Source organism: Trematomus bernacchii, unplaced genomic scaffold (assembly GCF_902827165.1).
Source record: "Trematomus bernacchii unplaced genomic scaffold, fTreBer1.1, whole genome shotgun sequence".
Taxonomy (NCBI): domain Eukaryota; kingdom Metazoa; phylum Chordata; class Actinopteri; order Perciformes; family Nototheniidae; genus Trematomus; species Trematomus bernacchii.
Genome location: NW_022987727.1, coordinates 14,619,018 through 14,637,934, shown reverse-complemented (window position 1 = coordinate 14,637,934; position 18,917 = coordinate 14,619,018). Strand labels below are relative to the sequence as shown.

Below are 18,917 nucleotides of genomic sequence, written 5' to 3'. Positions count from 1 at the left end.
GCAAATCAAAAACATCAACCTTGTTTTGATAGTTTATTTAGAACAGTGCAAAAAAGGGAGTGAGTAAGAAAGTTGAATAAAACATATTCCAGTGTTGCATAGAGAAGTAGTCTAGACATTGTAGTCACATGATTTAGGTTGAACGATTACAATTTCAAAAAGCAAACTAAAGTCAATCAAAATGTAAATGTAATTTACAGGAAAGAAATGTAAGACCTTTCAAGATAGAATTACTTTTAAGTTGTGTCTGCATACAAAATATTTGGCGTTTACACAGAGTACAACCACTCAGATATCACAATGTGTATTACAGTTAAAACAATACAAGCTACAAAGGCGTTTTCAGTTGTGATGCTTTACATCCATGTAAAAAGGAGTGTTAGCTGAAATAAAAATATACAGTACTCGGCACACAATAGGCAAAGAAAAGAATGTGGACAATGTCAGCAGTTCATTTTGTGAGTGAGCGGCTCCGACCTCTCAATGCCGGGCTCCCAGCATGCAGCTGTGTCCTTGGTCCGCGACCACTGGATGTTTTATCACTTGCTGGGGGCAAACACTGAAAAAAAGTAGTAAAGTTGAGTACAACATTTTGGTGTTCTGACACTTTCTAACTAATATAAACACACGGTCAGCAGAGGGGGGGATGGTTTCTCAGTTTTAACGATGTGTTCAAGAATTAAAGAGGGAAGTAGTTCAGGATATTTCGAAATCGGCAAAGATTACATATTTTCTCAATGTAGTTTTTTTTTTGTCTTCTGCTCAGAGTAAAGTAAGAATAAGTGGATCACTCAGTATACTCACTCCTCTCTCTCAGGCCTTGTCCAAAGCTGTGCACCAGTCTGATGAGGCCCCACAGTAACACCACTTTAATCACCAGGGAAATCAAAGCTCCTGTGACGGCAGCGGCCTCCAGGGTATACCTTCTGTCCTGGAGCCATCTCGTTACCACCTGTAAAAACAGCAAAAATACTTGTTAAATCAAGAAATCCAATGTTAAAAAACTTCATGGTATAGTATGACATACATTTTTTTTAAAGGCTCTATGTCGAAAACATGAAGAAAACGGCATAGTATTGTATACCGGAAATATGAAATATTGTAATATTTTTGACATACTATACTATGTCGTTTTTTCCTCATTATCGACATACTATACTATGTCGTTTTTCTTTTGGGGTTTTGACACACTACACTGTGCTGTCTTTTCATATTTTCGACATATTTTACTATGTGGTACTTTTCATATTTTCGATATACTTTGTCCATGTCTGCTCAGAACACCATCATCCATCATTTTTGTGATATTTTCAACATACTTTACTATAATGTACTTTTCATATTTTCGACATACAGTACTACATACTATATAATATTTTGTGATATTTTAAAACATAGTATACTATGCTGTTTTCTTCATATTTTTCGACATACTATACTATGTTGTTTTTTTCTTATTTTGAACATACTGTATTATGCCGTGTTTTTTTAAATATTTTGACACACGATACGATGTTTTTTGTGTTATAGTTCAGTATATAGTTAGTGAGGTAGCTACGGTTTAATTGTTTGCTTTGTATACAGCCATTCACTTTGGGAATTTGAAGTATTTGCAGCTGCTCTTATCTAAAAAGTTAGTTTCGGAACACAGGGGGGACCCTTTTAGAAAAAGTTAGTTCCGGACTGTTCATCTACATCATTGTGTAAAAAAAGAATTGTCTTCAGGCAGGCCTGAACATATATTGAGCACAATGGTTTTAAGAAAGCTACTCCTTTGTAAATGACAGCAGACAAGTAAAAGGTCATTCCATTCATTGAAATATTGAAAACTCCCTGACAGCTCACCGTGTAGATCAGATAAACAAAGAAGGCCAGCTGAGGGAGGTTCTGCACCATGAAGACCCAGACAAAGATCTTGGCTTCCTTCAAAACCTGAAAAACAACACGTTTTTAGTTACAATAATGACTGTTTGTGAACTTAACACCATGTGCTTCTGACAGCTTCTGTCATGTTATGTTATTTTCCGTCTTTTTTGTGAAGAGCAGTTTTACTGGTGCAAACATTGGCTAAAGAGCACTCACAGCAGCAGCCCCCACAGCAGCCGTCAGGCAGGCCCACACCACCCCCACCGCCAGGATGATGGTGTTCTGAGCAGACATGGACACGTCCGACGTTGTGATCAGGATACAGAGACATAACTGAAACACACCAACAACAACACATTAGAGAAATCAGTAGATTATGTGAAGGGATACATGTATTTCAGTTTGTCTCTTTTCTTTTGATCTATGTTCACACAGAGATGCCATTGTGTAGGCTGGCTGTTTTGTACCAACACATGTTCATCATACACATGAGGAGAAAAGTGTTGCAATAGAAACACACGGACCAGTTCCTCCAACAACAGTGAAACGAGGGGTTACGTATGGTAACGAGGGGTTACGTATGGTAACCCTTGTTATATAAACACAGGTGGAGCCCTCTACTGGACTCTATGCAAGCATTCATCCACTGAGACTTTCTAGACGTAGCCGGCCCCGGGGCGGGCCTACCTGAATGCGTGTGCATCTCACCGCATAAAAGGAGGCCTCGCCTCCTGACTGTCATCCTTTACTTCTCTTCAGCAAGCAGCATAGGACAGACAGCACCCCTGAGTAGAGGGCTACTCAGGGGTGCTGTGCTTATATAAAAAGGGTTACCATACGTAACCCCTCGTTATATCTCTCACAGGCTCCGCCCTCTACTGGACTCTATGGGTACAGTGGGCGGAGCCCCGATGTATACACGCGCTGTCGTCCCACAACAACACTGTTCCATCTCACTGTCTCTGACCGGCTTTCTGGTTAGCAGCTGCTAACCTCCCCCTCGGCCGTAACCGTGGAGAGAAAAGAGGCTGCGGCTGACAGAGCACACCCTGACGCGCTTACCCCGCGGAGGTGTGCTATGACGTGGAGAACTCTCCCCCCCCCTGCCCTAAAGCAGGGGAAAAGAGTCCTCCAGCCCCTTTGGGCCCATGTGCGCGTCACGTAAGCGCATTACGCCCGGGGAGGGGGTCAGATGCCCACTGACCCACACCCCCCCCCCCCTCACCAGTCCTGCGTTGCCAGCAAGCACAGACAATGAAAAGGAGCCAGACATGTCCAAGAGATAAAACTTTATGAAGGGGCCTGGCGTTGACCAAGACGCCGCCGTGCATATGTCCTCCACACTCACGCCGTTAAATAAGGCTGTTGACACAGCCATAGCTCGTGGAGAGTGTGCACGGACCCCCGTGGGGAAGGCTCTCCCCGCCTGTCCGTAGGCATGTGCAATGCACTCGCAGAGCCAGCCTGCCAGGCGTTTCTTGGACAGAGCTTTCCCAGTCACCCCGCCCCCGAAGCACACAAACAGCTGTTCAGTGCGTCTGAGGGCAGCCGTGCGCTCCACATAACATGCCAGCGCAAGCACCGGGCAGAGGAGGTGTAATTTAGCCTCCCTCGCCCCACTATGGGGTGGAAGATTAAAGCCCCCCAACTGAATAGCCCTCGACCTGAACGCACTCCTTAGGCTCTTGGGCACAAAGGAGGGGTTCGGTCTGAGTGTCGCCCCGCTTTGGTCACCCCGGATCATTAAACAACTCTGGTGCACCGATAGAGCGGTTAACTCGGACACTCGGCTGACGTTAAGGCAAGTAGCAATGCTGTCTTCCACGACAGTGCTTTCAGGGAGGAGAGCTCCAGAGGCTCAAATGGTTCTGTGACCAGAGCCTCGAGCACCAGCGGCAGGTCCCACTGCGGGGCGGAGGCGCGCACTACTGGGCGCAGCCCTCTGACCCCCCGTAAAAACCGCAACATTAGTGGCTGAGAAAAGGCTGACCTGCCGCCAAATCCCTCATGGCAGGACGAGATGGCTGCTGCATACACTTTCACTGTGGGTAACGCCCCGATTGCACCTCCCTCCTGAGACATCGCCCCCCAGAACTGGGGGAGCGCCCAGGGCTGGCCCACCTTCATCTGTGTCATCTCTGAGTACCACGGCGCCCCCACGCGATACGGCGCTACTAGGATGATTGACAGATGTTCTTGCCTCACTCTCCCCAGGAGGGGGAGAATGAGACACAGCGGTGGAAAGGCGTAAAGCAGCTTCTTTGGCCATGGCTCGTGTGCAAACGCGTCCACCCCCAAGGGCGGGTCGTCGCTCAGGGCCATGGAGAACCACAGGGCACAGTGGCTGTTGCGCCGGCTGGCGAACAGGTCCACTTCCGCTCTCCCGAACCGGGCCCAGATCTGCTTCACCACCTCCGGATGAAGCGCCCACTCGCCTGGCAGGGGTCCGCCCCTCGACATGAGGTCGGCCCCCCTGTTCTCCAGACCCGGAATGTGGAGGGCTCTCAGAGATAACACCACCTCTGAGGCCCATAACCACAATTTCTCCGTTGTGGTCAACAAGGAGGCGGAGCGGACTCCGCCCTGCCTGTTGATATATGCCACTGTGGTGCTGACCATTACATGTCTCCCCTAAATGAAGGGTTTGAAATGCTGGAGGACCAACACTACTGCCCGTAGCTCTAGGAGGTTGCTGTGTCGTGTTTCTGTTAGAGACCAGCGCCCACCTATAGCTTTCCCCAGGCAGGTCCCTCCCCATCCCGTTCCGGATGCATCCGTGAACACTGTGATGTAGGAGGTCACCCGTCCCAGTGGGGACCCCCTCCGGAGGTGATCCGGGGATGGTCACCAGACGCCGTTTGTGTCTCTTGAGATCTAAACGCAGGCTGGAGAACCATCTCTGCAGGCGGCGCATATGCAGTAACCCGAGCGGGACCACAACGTGAGCCTCCGCCATGAGACCCAGGGTCAGCATGATAGTCAAAGCTGTCACTGTTGCCCCCTGTCGCAGTCTGCAAACTGCCCGAAGCAAGGATGCCTGTCTGCTCTCTGACAGGGTGGCGCGTAGCCTGCCTGCATCGAGCACCACTCCCAAATACAACGCCTGTATTTGCTTTTCTTCCAATTGATCGCAAAACCCAACTTGGTTAGGTGTAGGATCAATTGGGCTGTATAAAACATTGCCCGTTCTCTGGACCTGGCCATAACTATGAGGTCGTCCAGGTAAAAGAAAACTCTGGAGCGCTGTGGCCACACATTTGCTGAACATGCGTGGGGACAGGGAGTAGCCGAACGGTAGCCTGTTGTACTCGTAGGCCACCCCCTGGAAGGCAAAACGCAAATACTTTCTGTGTTTCGGAGCAATCTCGACATGAAAGTAAGCGTCCTTCAGGTCGATGGTTGTAAACCAATCGCAGTAACTGTTTTATAGTTAACATCCGGAATTTCTGCGTGCAATGTGGAGATTCAGACTGTGAAGATCCAGAATGGGCCTGAATTCGCCTGTCTTTTTGGGAACCAAGAAGTACAGGGAATAATGCCCCCCCTCTCCGTCTTGCGTGCGCACAGCAGACACTGCCTGTTTTTGCACCAAGGCCTGAACCTCTGCTGAGAGAAAAAAAAATCTCCCCTCTGGATGATAGCTTCGCCTCTCTTATGCCTGTGAACGGAGGAGGGATGCTGCAAAACTGGAGTGAATAACCCAGTCTCAGCGTCCTGTCCATCCACTCCGTTAACACACAGCTGGGCCTCCATTCCCCATAACACTGTATTAGGGGATGTGCAATCAGCTGTGGGGCCCCAGCAATAAAGCTGTGGTACTCTCTGGTGACCCGTTCCGCAGCAAAACTCCCCGCGAAGGGAAGCTCTGCCCATGGGGGGTCGACACAGAAAGGGCCGACTCTCTACTGAGGTCCTTGAACGCGCCGCGGCGCGCTCTCGTGACATGATGCTTTTCACCCAAACAGTGAAATGCATCAAGCGGAGCTTTTACACTCTGCGTTAAATGTTTCCTAACCCTGCTACGCCGGCCATAATGTCCCTGTACCCGCATAGCGCGGTTTATCACTCTCACCCGCGCATGCGCACTAGCTGCCGCCTTTACTGGAGTTACAACCTGGGCAGCGAGTGGGGAAACTGTACGGTCAACATTGCGTGGCTGTGTGGGTGTGTGGAAAGAAAAGACACTCAGACTGGAATACAAGTTATCCTTTTTATTTTGAAAAGAAGACTTTGATACCAACGGGTCAAACAGGGAGGAGGCATGAGGAGGCGGGATTCGCCCTCGCGTCCTGGCCGGGGAAATCACCTCTCTCCGATGGGACGCTTCCTCCCGCCGCCAGTCAACTCCTGGAGGACGGAGCTCCCCACCCAGTACCCCTTCGCGGAGCCGGAGCCAGAGCGGGGGCCGGAGCAGGAGCAGGAGCCCGCCGGGTTCGGTCAGTCTGTCCTCGTGAGGGCCGGTACTGGGCCGGTACCTCGGGACGGACCGCGGAGGCAGAGGGCACTCCCGTCCTCAGGCGGGGGGGCGGGAGTGTCCTGCTGAGGGGAAATCAGCGACACTCCCAACACACCTAGATTACTGGCCGCCGCCGCCATCTGCGCCCCGAGCCTGAATATCTTATCCAGATACTCAAGCATCTTGCGGTCACGCGACAGCGGGGGCAGGGGCCTTCTCCCCTCTGCCGTGTCCGAGTGACCCTGCACTCTGAGGATTCCAGCCCATGTCGCCACCGGAGCCTTCGTTCTCAGTAGCTGTCGCCACTCGCCACGTGGCCTCCACACACCGCCGGATGTCTGGCAGGGGGGGTGAAACGAAGGCTGGCTGCGCCGGACGGGCCGGTCCGTAGAATCCCTGACGCAGGCGGCTCACCGGCCTCGGTGGCAGCGGTGGGGGGAGCGGCAAGCCTGCACGCTCCGCCACCATAGTCATCACTGCCGGGAAGTCCTGTCGCGCAGACCTGTGCTGTTGGCCTTCCTGGCGGTCGCCGGAAATATCAGACGACGAGGTGTCGCCATCGTCGTCCCTCTCTCCGACGCTCGGACCCGCCCGGTCCGCTGGAATGGCGAACACGAAGGGCACTCCCTCCTCGCGGTCCTCCATCTCCACCACCTCGAGCTCCGGGTCCTCCACCGGCGAGACGTAGCAACCCTCGAACTGCGCCAGCCGTTGATGGCGGCCGGGGCGAGGAATCAGCTGGCAGGCGCTGCAGACTGCAAGCGGGCCCAGGTTGGCCGCTGTGTGGTCGGACCCCAGGCACTCGATGCACCGACAGTGGGGGTCGGCTACTACGGCGCCTACTACTTTCATCAATCATAACTTTTTTGTTTTACATTCAATTGCATTAAGGCTTTATGATATCCTTCACAGACATTTGAACATATACATTTGCTGATCACCACTTTCATTGAATTTTTGATGATTTGGTCAACTTTGTAACACCCATGGTGTTCCCGGTCAAATGACCGCCATAAAGAAAAGGAATTAGTAACCATCCGGATCAGATAAAATACACACACAAACACCCCCACCCACCCACACATATTTACAGTTTGAAAGGGTGTTAAATGAAATTTGGTGATGATTAATGGTTTTTCTGTTAATGTAATAGCAGTTAGCACAAAATATTGTCACGGTTTATTTTATATATTTTCATTTTCTTCCATATTCAAACTGTTATGTTCCAATGTTAATCTGACTGTCATTCCATACATTTTAAATGTCAAAACAATAATTAATCATGAAGCTGTCGGGGAGATTTTGAAAAGAAGAATGCACGAATACCTGAGCCTGAAGGTCAAAGGTCACCATTGAGAAACACAGGTTGAGCAAGAAGTACTGCTCCTGGAGGATCTCCAAGGCCCCCCCCACACGGAACGCCATGATGTTGGGCCTCTGGATGAGCAGCGTGGTGCAGCAGACGTGGATCACGCCCAGAGTCATGATGCACACGAAACGCACCTGCGACACACACAGATCTCAGTTCAGATGTGCTTTATCTTGTATATATGGCATCCTTTATAGTATAACATCACAAGAGGGGCAGTAACTATGCCTCATTGAGAGTCTACAAGACACTCACCCTATTATCATAAATAGAAATGATGAATGTGGATGATTAAGCATCAGCAAAAATCTACACACAGCCATGAGGTCCAGCCAGAGATAAAAAGATGAATTTTTTTTTTTTAATTATATCATAAAGAGAAGCTCTGACTTGATGACAATGTTGATAGTCATCTGCGTTCCATTTGTCATCAAGTTTATTTATATAGCCCAATATCACAAATGTTACATTTCTGTCAGTGGACTTCAGTTTGTACAGAATATGACACCCTCTGTCCTTGGACCCTCACATCGTACAAGGAAAAACTTCCAAAGAAACCCCCCAGGAAATGGGGAAAAATGGGAGAAACCTCAGGGAGAGCAACAGAGGAGGGATCCCTCTCCCAGGACGGACAGACGCGCAATAGATGCCGTGTGTCAATTAAAAAGATAATACATTTACAACATAGGTAGACCAAATGTTGGAAAATGCAAGTGTCCATAATAAGAAGATGCATCCAGGAGGATGTCAACAATCCTGTGGGAGCCATCGTGTGTTCTTACAGAAATTACACTTTACTAGCAGTATTAAGCCATTTTTACTCAATGTTGCCCTTGGTTTTGACTCTCAGGCAACACACAGGCTGCTCCATCTTCTTTGTAGAGGAAGAACCCAGACACTGTTCAGAGATCAACAAAAATGACTACTCCAGATTAATTTTATACTTTCTTTATCACACTCAGTTTTCCAATTTCAGACGGACAGTGAAAGGTCAGATCTGATCTGTCTTATATTTCATCTTGATTGTTGTTTCACATTTTAAGAATCAAACATATGTTTTAAGAACAAGTGTTTATTTTAAATAGCTTTATGGAAAAGTTTGAGAGTTTTAGAGATGTATTTGAAAATGTTCTTATGTAATTGTGTATGCCGTGTCATAATGTTGGTTTTGAATGTTGGGGTTAGCTGCATTTCCTGGCAGGTTATTGCTTTTAAAAGAAAAACATAGAAGAGAAAAAAAACACATTAGCACAATAACAGCACATTTTAAAGCACTTATGCACAATCAAAAGCACAGACACAAAAGCACATACAGAATCACAGATAAAGACTCACAGGCACAGACATCTACAAAAACAATTATGTAAGCCTTACTACTTTTAATGACAACTTTTTATTGTCTAATAAGCAATGTTTTAAAAGATTGAGAGATGTTATGTTCCTTATTTTTGTGGGCCTAGTTTTCCAGGTATGTGCTGCCCTATGGGTAAAGGCTGAATATCTAAAGCAATTTTTTCAATGAGGTTGATTTTTCTATGAGGTTGATTTGTCTATGAGGTTGATTTTGTTGATTTTTTCAATCAAAATCAATAAATCAGTGAAATTAACAAGATAAAAGGTCATTAAAACATTTGAGTATTTGAAGATGATTCTCAAACTGTACGTGCCAGCAATCACAAAGTTGTTTCTTGTGTATGTATTATCATAGCGGTAATTGATTATTTATAATAAATGCCCTCATGCAGTGTGCTCTCTCAGACAGCCAGTAGAGGGCGACCTACCAGCAGCTCCTGCTTGCTCTTTGCCTCCTGCACGGAGAAGTTGACGATGGAGCGAACCATCACCAGCAGCACGCTGAGCACAAACACCACCAGCTCCTGCCTGTTCTCCTGCAGCACCCCCCGGCTGATGTAGTAGATGCAGAACACTGCAGGGGGGGGGGGGCACACACCACACACCACACAATGCTCACATACAGCACAGCACAGGTCACTTCTTTACAATCAGTTGCATAGCTACACTTTCCCATTTGCACTTTTACATGCACATTTCTTCATTTATACAAAACCTCTATATGTCTGACTTCAAAGCCCTTATAATGCAGTATTTTTTCATATGTATTTCAATTTCTTCTTTGACTATTTTAATTTCCTTTTGGAAGAGCCTGAGATTTAAGATTTTCATAGCCATAACTACGCTGTTGCTATTGTGCATATGACAATAAAGCCTTTAAATCCTTGAATTATACTTATTATGAGTGGAACTGACCTTCTTATTAACCATTTATTTTATAAAATATCAAAAAGAACAGGGTTTGTAAGGTTTTGTAACTTTACTAAACAAAGCGTATTAACCTCAACTTATTAATTCATTGAGTTTACACTCCCTTTATGCCCTTTAAGTCAATTCCAATTAACTGTATGATAAAACATACAATTAGTGGTTGAGTTTCTGTGAATATGTTTCCATGCACACTACTTTACTTTATTTGTTTTTCCTATTATAGTCAGGATATGTCATTAAAATACATTTTGTCATTTCTGTACTAACCAATTCATCTTAGCATTTAAGGAAAGACGCCACTGGTTTGTTGAATTCTTCCTGTGACCACTACCAATTAAAGATGCAAGCCACAATATAATATACAGCTTTCCTTGCTTTACTGGGCCTACCATTGGCTATCATGAATAACAAGTAAGAAGCTGGTTTGAAGTCTGATCCGTTAACTCTCTGGGTTTTCCAATCCTGCTCTGAGCATGTTCATGTGACCGAGGGAGAGCTGGAGATTAGAAGCAATGATCAGAATCAACAGTGGAGGACTTGATATGACTTTGGGAAAAGAAACATCATTTTTGTCTCTAAAATCTAATTAGCAGGGTCACCAGTAATACATGGCTCTTGGCTGCATTTAAGACAGGTTTTATATTTGGGAAAATAATATCTTGAAAAGCCCCCAACATTACGTTTCTTACCAGAAAAAAGTACATTTCTGGACGGCCCAATTCTTAATTTCTTAATATACAAGTTGGAGTTCTAGTTTAAAGTCGTTATGATTACATTGCCATCTCCTGGTATACTGGATTGTCACAATACTTCAAAGCAAACTACAAAAGGCTGCAATTAAATGTATTATTTCATAAAAACCTACAGTTATAAAGTTTATTCCAATACAAATCTCAGTCCAGCAAATGTTTTAAAAGCTTAACTGGTTATATCAAAATATTAAGATATCATACATTTCAATTCACTAGCCTAATGGGCCAAAACACACATGTTTACACTGTGGCATTACAGTATAATGCCTGCCTACAAATCTGAAAGTGAGTGTATCGAAACGTTTAAAGTAGCCTTCACGAAATGGTCAAAAAGTAATAAATTAAATTAACAGAACAAATTATTAATGTGGAAGAATTATTGGTAATGAATCAATAAGGAAAGTACCCGTTAGTTGTAACCCTAAGTTTATAATGACAATTTGGAGTATATTTGAGGTTTAAATGTGTTAAACAGAAGTGATACACCGGCAAAGCTGATATGAGGCATCTGGAGGAAATGCTATTGCATTAATCTCCTCCACAGTATTTATCACAAGATCATTTTAGAAAGACTTGTGCTTTTTGCCAACAGTGCAGATGGCTATACTTCCTGGTGACACAGTACGTGGCACTCCTCCATACTCACATATTCCCACCATCTGGATGAGAGACACAGTGAAGTTGTCCTCGGCAGTGGGGTCCATTTCCGTGTGCTGCTGGTAGACGCTGTACAGGGTGAGGCCGAGCAGAGCCAGCAGGGACGCTACAGTGAAGCAGAAGTAGAGTCTGAGCAGACAGGACAGCTCTGACCAGGGCTTTATCTGAGAGGGGGGAGATGGAGAGGATAAAGAATGAGAAACAACCTGTGATAAGGGCAAAATGTTCACTGGAACAAGTGTCTGCAAGTCGAAGTTCACAGGAATGAAAATACAGGGCTGTAAAAAAAAATTTTCATTGCCAGCTAAAATCTTGCCTAGGGCAGCAAATTGGTCTGAACCAGCCCTGGTGTCCTCCCCACAGCACCCCCCATTTGAAACATGTTCCCACGGCTATGGCCACATACAGGGAACTATACGAAGGGATGGGCCACTCCGTAGAGGTGAGGTATATTGGTAATTGGAAAAATAAATCCAATGTAAATTATTCTTGATACTTGAAAATGCTGTAAGAAAAAAACAGCCTACATCACAGCTCTCCATATAGGGTTTCATTTATTTTGTTAGCAGCTCATTCCTTAAAGGTAGGGTAGGTAATTCACTTCAGAAACACTTTTTGTTATATTCCATGGAATGCTCTTAACATCCCGATAGCAATGAATAAATGAAATGCTTTGACAATAAATACATACAAATATTTCATCTGTGGAAGCCGTGGCGCTGTAAAAAGCAAGTCCAATTATCTGAGCCGGCCCGCGGCAGATAATTGGATGGCCTACCTGCCTGTCAGCCTTCCATCTCGTGCACAAACTTATCACGTGCCCTCATTGGTCATGTGCGCGAACATATATATTTATGAAGTACAATATAAGCAGTAGTTTGGACACCCCTGCTCTAAGTCATTATACTGTTCAAATAAAGTTGAACTGGTGTGTGGGTTGTGTTCCTGCAGCTCACCGGTCCACATGGTGTGGGGATCAGGTCCCGGTGTCTTGGCCTCAGGTTTGGAGACAGAAGGTCTGGATCTTCCTGTGGGTACCCAGAATTCTGGTTGCCCAACAAAGGACTGCAGTTTGAAAAAGAAAAGAAAAGAATCCTTTATTAATAAGCGACTGAGAGATTCAGTAGTTCTGTTCATGAAGTTCACTAAATGATCTTCTGTATCCCTTATATTCAAATGTATTGTACCAAAGTGTTTTGAGAATATAAGGGATTTAATGGTGTGTTGGGTGTCAGCAAACACACGTACCTTGAGGAGTTACTTTTTGTTTCAAAAGCATAGTACTCAAGCAACCACAGCAGGAAACAAGCAAGTGGGGATTCAAGATATGCATGTAACGCCTAGAAATGGACTGTGCAAGAGGAACAGTACAGCGGGTCATTTTTTTCACAGCAGTCATTTTGAGTTACAATGTGAGACTATAGAGTGTGACAGTGATCATTAATATCCATATTCACACCTTATTCCTAGCTAAAATATCTTCTGAAAAAAGGCCTATGCATAAGCATGAAAGGATAAAGATTTAAATTATTCTGAATGTAGGTAAAATGTTTTAAGATATCTTAAAGTGGACCTATCATTTGAAACATATATTGTAGGGCCATACCTATATAAAACAAGTCTGTGAAGTTTTTTTTTCAAAATACCAAACAGATCATGCATTTTAGCCATGCCTCATTTCGCTCTATTTCCAGCCCTGTTTTTGCAAGGGCTGATTCTTCGCTGCTTTTGTGGCAGACTACAGCGCCACTTACAGGCCTGGCATATGTACTACTGCATCTCCAGCGCTTTCGAGCGGTCTCTCATTCCCCTGATAGGTGGAAAGTTGCCCATATAGGCGAAGCACCCCTTTTCTGACGTCAGAACAATTCAAATAATAATCAGCTCCGTTGCAGCCCCGTTTTTAGAGATTTGGGTATGGAGGAAAAGAGAGAGGGTTGTGTTTTCTGACACTTGGTGAGTCCCCTGACACACCGGGGACACATATTCATGTATAAAAGACGTACAAAAGTGCATTTTGCATGATAGGTACCCTTTAAAACAGAATCGAATGGACCTTGTTACAAATTAAGTACATATATGGATACAAAGTGAATATAAGTCGATAAAACAAAGAATGAGACAAACGCTTAGCAAAGCCACACAATCCTCACACAGAGACAATGTGGATCTCCAAGAATCAGCTTTCCAAATAAACCTTTAGTCAGACATTTATGTTGTAAGTAACGATCAAACCATAGTTACTGTACAGGCAGAAAGTTGGGAAATACAGGAAAACATGGCAATAAATTTATATTTAGGGTCAATATACTGAGATTTTTCCAAACTGTTTTTTAAATAACTATTACATGTTAAGTAAAGTGCTTAATGAAGCAGAACTAAGTAATCAGATGTTTGGTTTTAAATCACAATAGGCCTACTGTTTTGTTATTTTAGTTTAGTAAAGGAACCAATTGAAATATTACAGAAATATATATATGAAGTAAAAGTTTCAAACAGTTTTTGTGAATACATTCGTTTTTAAAGTGTAAAAGTAACTAGCATGCAGAGGTGGGAAGTAACTAATTAGATTTACTCAAGTACTGTACTTAAGTACAATTGAGATACTTGTACTTTACTTGAGTATTTCCATTGTATGCTACTACAATTCAGAGGTAAACTGTGTACTTTTACTCCACTACAATTATTTAGTACCTTTAGTTACTTTACAGATTTGGATTAATAATGTGAAATATAATCAAGTGTTAAATCAGACTTTAGTTCCACCTGGAGTAAATTCACAAGCTACCCTGCAGTATACAAAGTCATTCAAACTAGCTGCACCTTTACCAGCTTTGAGAACACTTTCATGATCAATCATTATAAAACATATCATATATATTATTCTGAAATGGACCAATCTGCAGAATGACTTTCACTTTCGGTACTTTAAGTATATGTTGATGCTAATACTTTTGTACTTTTACTAGAGTAACATTGTGATTGCAGGACTTTTACTTGTAACAGAGTACCTATCCCTACACTCAGGTACTTCTACTTTTACTTAAGTACAAGATAGTACGTCTTCCACCTCTGCTAAAAAAAAATGCATATTTCCTTGTGTATTCAAAACTCACTTATAAGTGTTTCTCTGTTTCTTTGTCTATTTTATGTTATTTTGAGTTTTTTGCTATTCATTAATTTCAATATTAAAAAAATTAACTTATGCTACATTTCTATATCAGTTTTACAGCCATGTCCGGTTTAGTAGGCTACTCCACAGCTATAATGTGGTACTTTCATAAAAGAGTCAACAGATGAATCAGACTGTATATTCATGTTCATAACTACATTGCATCATGTGCAAATATCTGTACATTTAACTCAAATAACATTTTCAGAAAAGATGAACCGGGTGTCACGAGTTGTGAGTGCTATTAAACAGAGAATAATCCAGGGTTAACCATATGAACAGTTAGACGTGGTTTCCTGAAACAAAGGACATAAACTGTAACGTTAATAAATACGAAACTTGGTATCCGACCTTATCTCGTCCATTTCCTTGCAGAGCAGCCTGCAGGACCCTCAGCTCACATTCTGACAGCTCACCGCCTCCAGCTGATAAACTTCAGCTTCACATGTCAACAGGAACACTTCTTCTTCCTGTTCTCCTCTGCGATATGGCCTCTATAACGGGCTGTAGGAGCGCTGCTGCCCCCTGGAGGGAGGGCTGGAAATACAGGGGTCGAAGAAGAATTCAGTTCAGGATTTTAAAGGTCCCATGACATGGCCATTTCTACTGATGATCATAATTCCATTGTTGAGGTATACTAAAATAGATTTATATTGTGCAATTTTCCAAACTCACATTTGGTATTCACTCTCTGTCCTAAACGGCTTGTTGGAGCTCCTGCCCCCCCCCCCCCCCCCTCCCTGTGAGCCCACTGTGCTCTGATTGGTCAGCTCGCCCACTCTGTTCTGATGAGTCCATCACCGTTACAGCGGAACATCAGTGATTATGTGTTACAATGGCATTAGCAACCAGAAAATGACACCAGTAATGACAAACAGATGAGAATGCTGCGTGGGGTCTGGGTGCCGTGTTGGCGGTACGTTGCGAGGCTCGCTGCTGCGAGGAGCGGACAGTGTGAGCTGGCTTACTGGTGTGGTTTCCTGGTTGCTGTGTGGGCTCGGCGAGACAGCGAAACCCAGTCCGAAACCAGCCCGAGCACACACACACACCCGCAGCCTGGCTGTGAGCCTGTGTGTGTGCTCATGTAACAGAGTTATAAAGGTTGGTGTAAAATCCTGGTTAAATTGGAGAATTACGGGTAAGGTGCTATTGTATTATGTCGGTGGACAAAATGTATTTTTTTATTTCATTAGGACAATAATGTTCTGTTGTGTTTGTTTAGTTTAATGTTAATCGTTTAATGCTCACAGCAACATGTTTTTTGTGTGATTGGCTATTTGTTTTATATGATTTATTAATGTGATCATCAATAGCTAATCTGAGCTAATAAACTAACGTGAGCGTGGTGCTAATTCTCCAACAGAACGCAGCTCACGTGTCTTTTGTATATGCTGTCCATTGAAATGCAGGTATGTGAGTTTTGTACACCAGTTTGTTTATGTTTAATGTTTCACATTGTTTATGAAAATACTACCACTATACGATCATTGATGTTTTGTTGTTGATTATTGGACACTTATTTTGTAAAAGAGATAGCGCGTGAGGATCTCTTGAGGAACGCAGCTCACGTGTCCTTTGTATATGCTGTCCATTGAAACGCAGGAAATAAACTGAAGTAATCACCAGCTCTGAGTGATCTGTTGCTGAGGGGACACTACACCAGCGTTACACTCACGGCCCCTAAACACGGCGGCGTGCGTTGAAGCTTCAACGCTTCTGCCCATTCACTTTGAATGGGGTTACGTCACGCTTGGCGTAAAAATGGTAAAAATGGTTCATATCCAGGGGTGCACATAACTTTTTTAGTGAGTTACTCAGATGACTACTACTACTACTACAGCGTTTGGTACTCACCCCACATGAAGCGTGGTTTTAATAAGTGCAGTCTTCCTCACTGTCCTCCTCAGTGTCTCCTTCACTGTCCTCTATTTACACTTCTTGCATGCTAGATGATGAAGATGCACCTCCCTGTCTCTTTTTAAGCCTCCGATTTGCTTTCTCCAAAACTTGTTGCCAAAACTGTGAAGTCCTTGCATTTCCTGAGGCCAAGTTGAAGGATCAAATACTAAGAAATTATCACATGACTTGTAGTCATATCTGATTTCAGAGGAGGGAAGTAACAAAGTACATTTATTCAAGTACTGTACTTAGGTACAATTTATGCTACTTTGTACTTCTACTCCACTACAGTTCAGAGGTAAATCATGTACTTTTCCTCCACTACATGTAGTTAATACATTTTAGTTACTTCACAGATCTGGATGAATGATGTGAAATATAATCAAGTCTTAAATCAGACTTTAGTTCCACCTGGAGTAAATTCACAAGCTACCCTGCAGTAGCCTATACAAAGTCATTCAAACTAATTTTTAAACACTTTAATGATCAATAATTATAAAACATATCATATACATTATTATGAAATGGACCAATCTGCAAAATGACTACTTTTACTGTCGCTACTTTAACTAGGTGTTGATGATAATACTTTTCTAATTTTACTTGAGTAACACTTCATCCACCTAACCCTGTCTGATTTCAAACTCTTCCATTAACAGCCTGAGTAAGTTTGCAGGCAGCTGTGTGTTTTACTCCACTTTGTTGTAAATAAAACTGCAGCAGCTTGACCACAGAGCGTGAACGTTGTGATCAGATGATTTTGCGCAGTTCTCCAGTGTGTGCGCGGGGCACAGAATGTGCACAGGGGAGTCTCCCACTGCAGCCAGTTGATGTAGTTTTGGTACAATTCTGTTGTACACACCGACGTTAACAGCAGCCCCGTCTGTGCACACGGCGACCAACTCTGTCGTCCAGTGATCTAAGCCTCTTTCTCCTGTGAAGCTTCACAGGTCCGTCGGTTATGTCCTGCGCGGCACGGCCAGCACCCAGTTCAATCAGTCATAGAAAGTCCGAAGATTTTTGCAGGGAGCGAAACGGCAAAGTGGCTGCTTAATGTCTTTGTTTTTTTTGGACATGTCTAATAATTTACTCCACTGAGTGTTGACAAGAAACACGTATAGACGAAATATGTGTTTTTGTTTTGATGACCTATCAGGTACGCAAAGGCGCGTTGTGACACAAGTGACGTTACGCATTTCAGATTGTTGCCGCGCATGCGTACCTGCGTACCAGTTATGTGCACCCCTGTTCATATCGTCAGTTAGCTGAGTTTATTCCCGTTAAGTGAGTATGACACATTCATAGTTTATTACATTTTAAGAAGCCCTGAGAGCAGGGACGTACACAGACATTTTGGGGGGCGGGTGCTGAAGTGAGAAAAAGGGCACTTCCCATAATCATTTATAAAAAAGTGTTTTAAAACAAAAAGTTAAATATAGTTGCACATCTCTGACTTACTGACCAATTTATTTTAATACCCTCACACTCACGCAATTGTTTAATACTCAACAGAATTCTACAAAATAATCAGTTAACACAGAGACCATGGTCTTCTTTAGTATTCACAATGCACAAGAGCAGACAACAAACTAGTACAATTAATAGTTATTAAATGAGCAGCCAACAATCAAAATTATGAAGTTACTGTTAAAGGACATTACAGGTAAAAAGATCATTTTTTCATGTACTTGTTATTTTGGTCTATTTTGCTTCCATGTTTTCTTTCACTCTAATGGAAATAAAACTTCCAAGAAACACAAATAAATGGTGTTCGTTTTACTACCATGTCTAAATTCATCTATAGATTTAAAGCTAATCTGCATATTTAAACATAACATTTCAGGGGAAAATACTGACTTGACGTAAGTAACTATCTGGGGAAGTTGTGAGGTGATATGTTTTTTTGTGTTATCCTTTTCACCTGCAATGCCTTGGTAACTGCATACAAATTAGCGCATTTTAATTTAGCCTATTAACGCCTAATTTGCATATCAATGTGGCGATTGTGATGACGTTATTAGATACACATTTTACTGTATTCACTTTAAATGTCTCCCCTTAAGTTCAGTACATTAGCCTGTATGCTCATGATAAATTGTCTTAGCTAAACCTTGAGCTAACTTATCCATTAGCTAGTAGCCATACCATAGTTAACTATATTTGTTATTGTCTTTTAGCTAATTAGCTGTAAACTCGAGGCACTGGCAGTATAGTAATTTGTTCATCACCACTCATCTTCAAAATAAGCCAAGAAAAGCCGGCATAACATGGCACAGTAAAGTGGGAGCTGCTGCTACCTGTCTGTCTGAAGTGACTGCCGATGACTGTCCGCACCGCTGTGCAGGAGACTGGAGGGAGGGAGGGAGGGTAGAGAGAGCATCGGAACTTCAGTCTAATCTCCCGACCTGATATTTTAATTTTGTATTCAATCAATATATTTTTGGAAAGGGAAACTGCGCAAAC

General features: G+C 43.6%; 1 protein-coding gene across 2 annotated transcripts; it reads right to left on the bottom strand.

The window, feature by feature from the left end:
- Positions 1-19: 19 nt before the first annotated feature.
- On the bottom strand, positions 20-15,016 carry LOC117494020. Of its 2 annotated transcripts, none has more exons than XM_034144651.1 (9): positions 14,907-15,016; positions 12,340-12,448; positions 11,373-11,547; positions 9,473-9,618; positions 7,649-7,825; positions 2,083-2,199; positions 1,846-1,932; positions 805-952; positions 20-559 (listed from the first exon to the last, which is right to left on the bottom strand). In XM_034144651.1, the coding sequence occupies exons 1-9, from the start codon at positions 14,918-14,920 to the stop codon at positions 540-542; spliced, it is 993 nt and encodes a 330-aa protein (XP_034000542.1). In that variant the 5' UTR covers positions 14,921-15,016; the 3' UTR covers positions 20-539. The 2 variants fall into 2 exon arrangements, with proteins under 2 accessions (XP_034000542.1, XP_034000543.1); XM_034144652.1 differs by having other exon boundaries at positions 11,383-11,547; positions 14,907-15,014.
- Between the last annotated feature and the right edge of the window lie 3,901 nt (positions 15,017-18,917).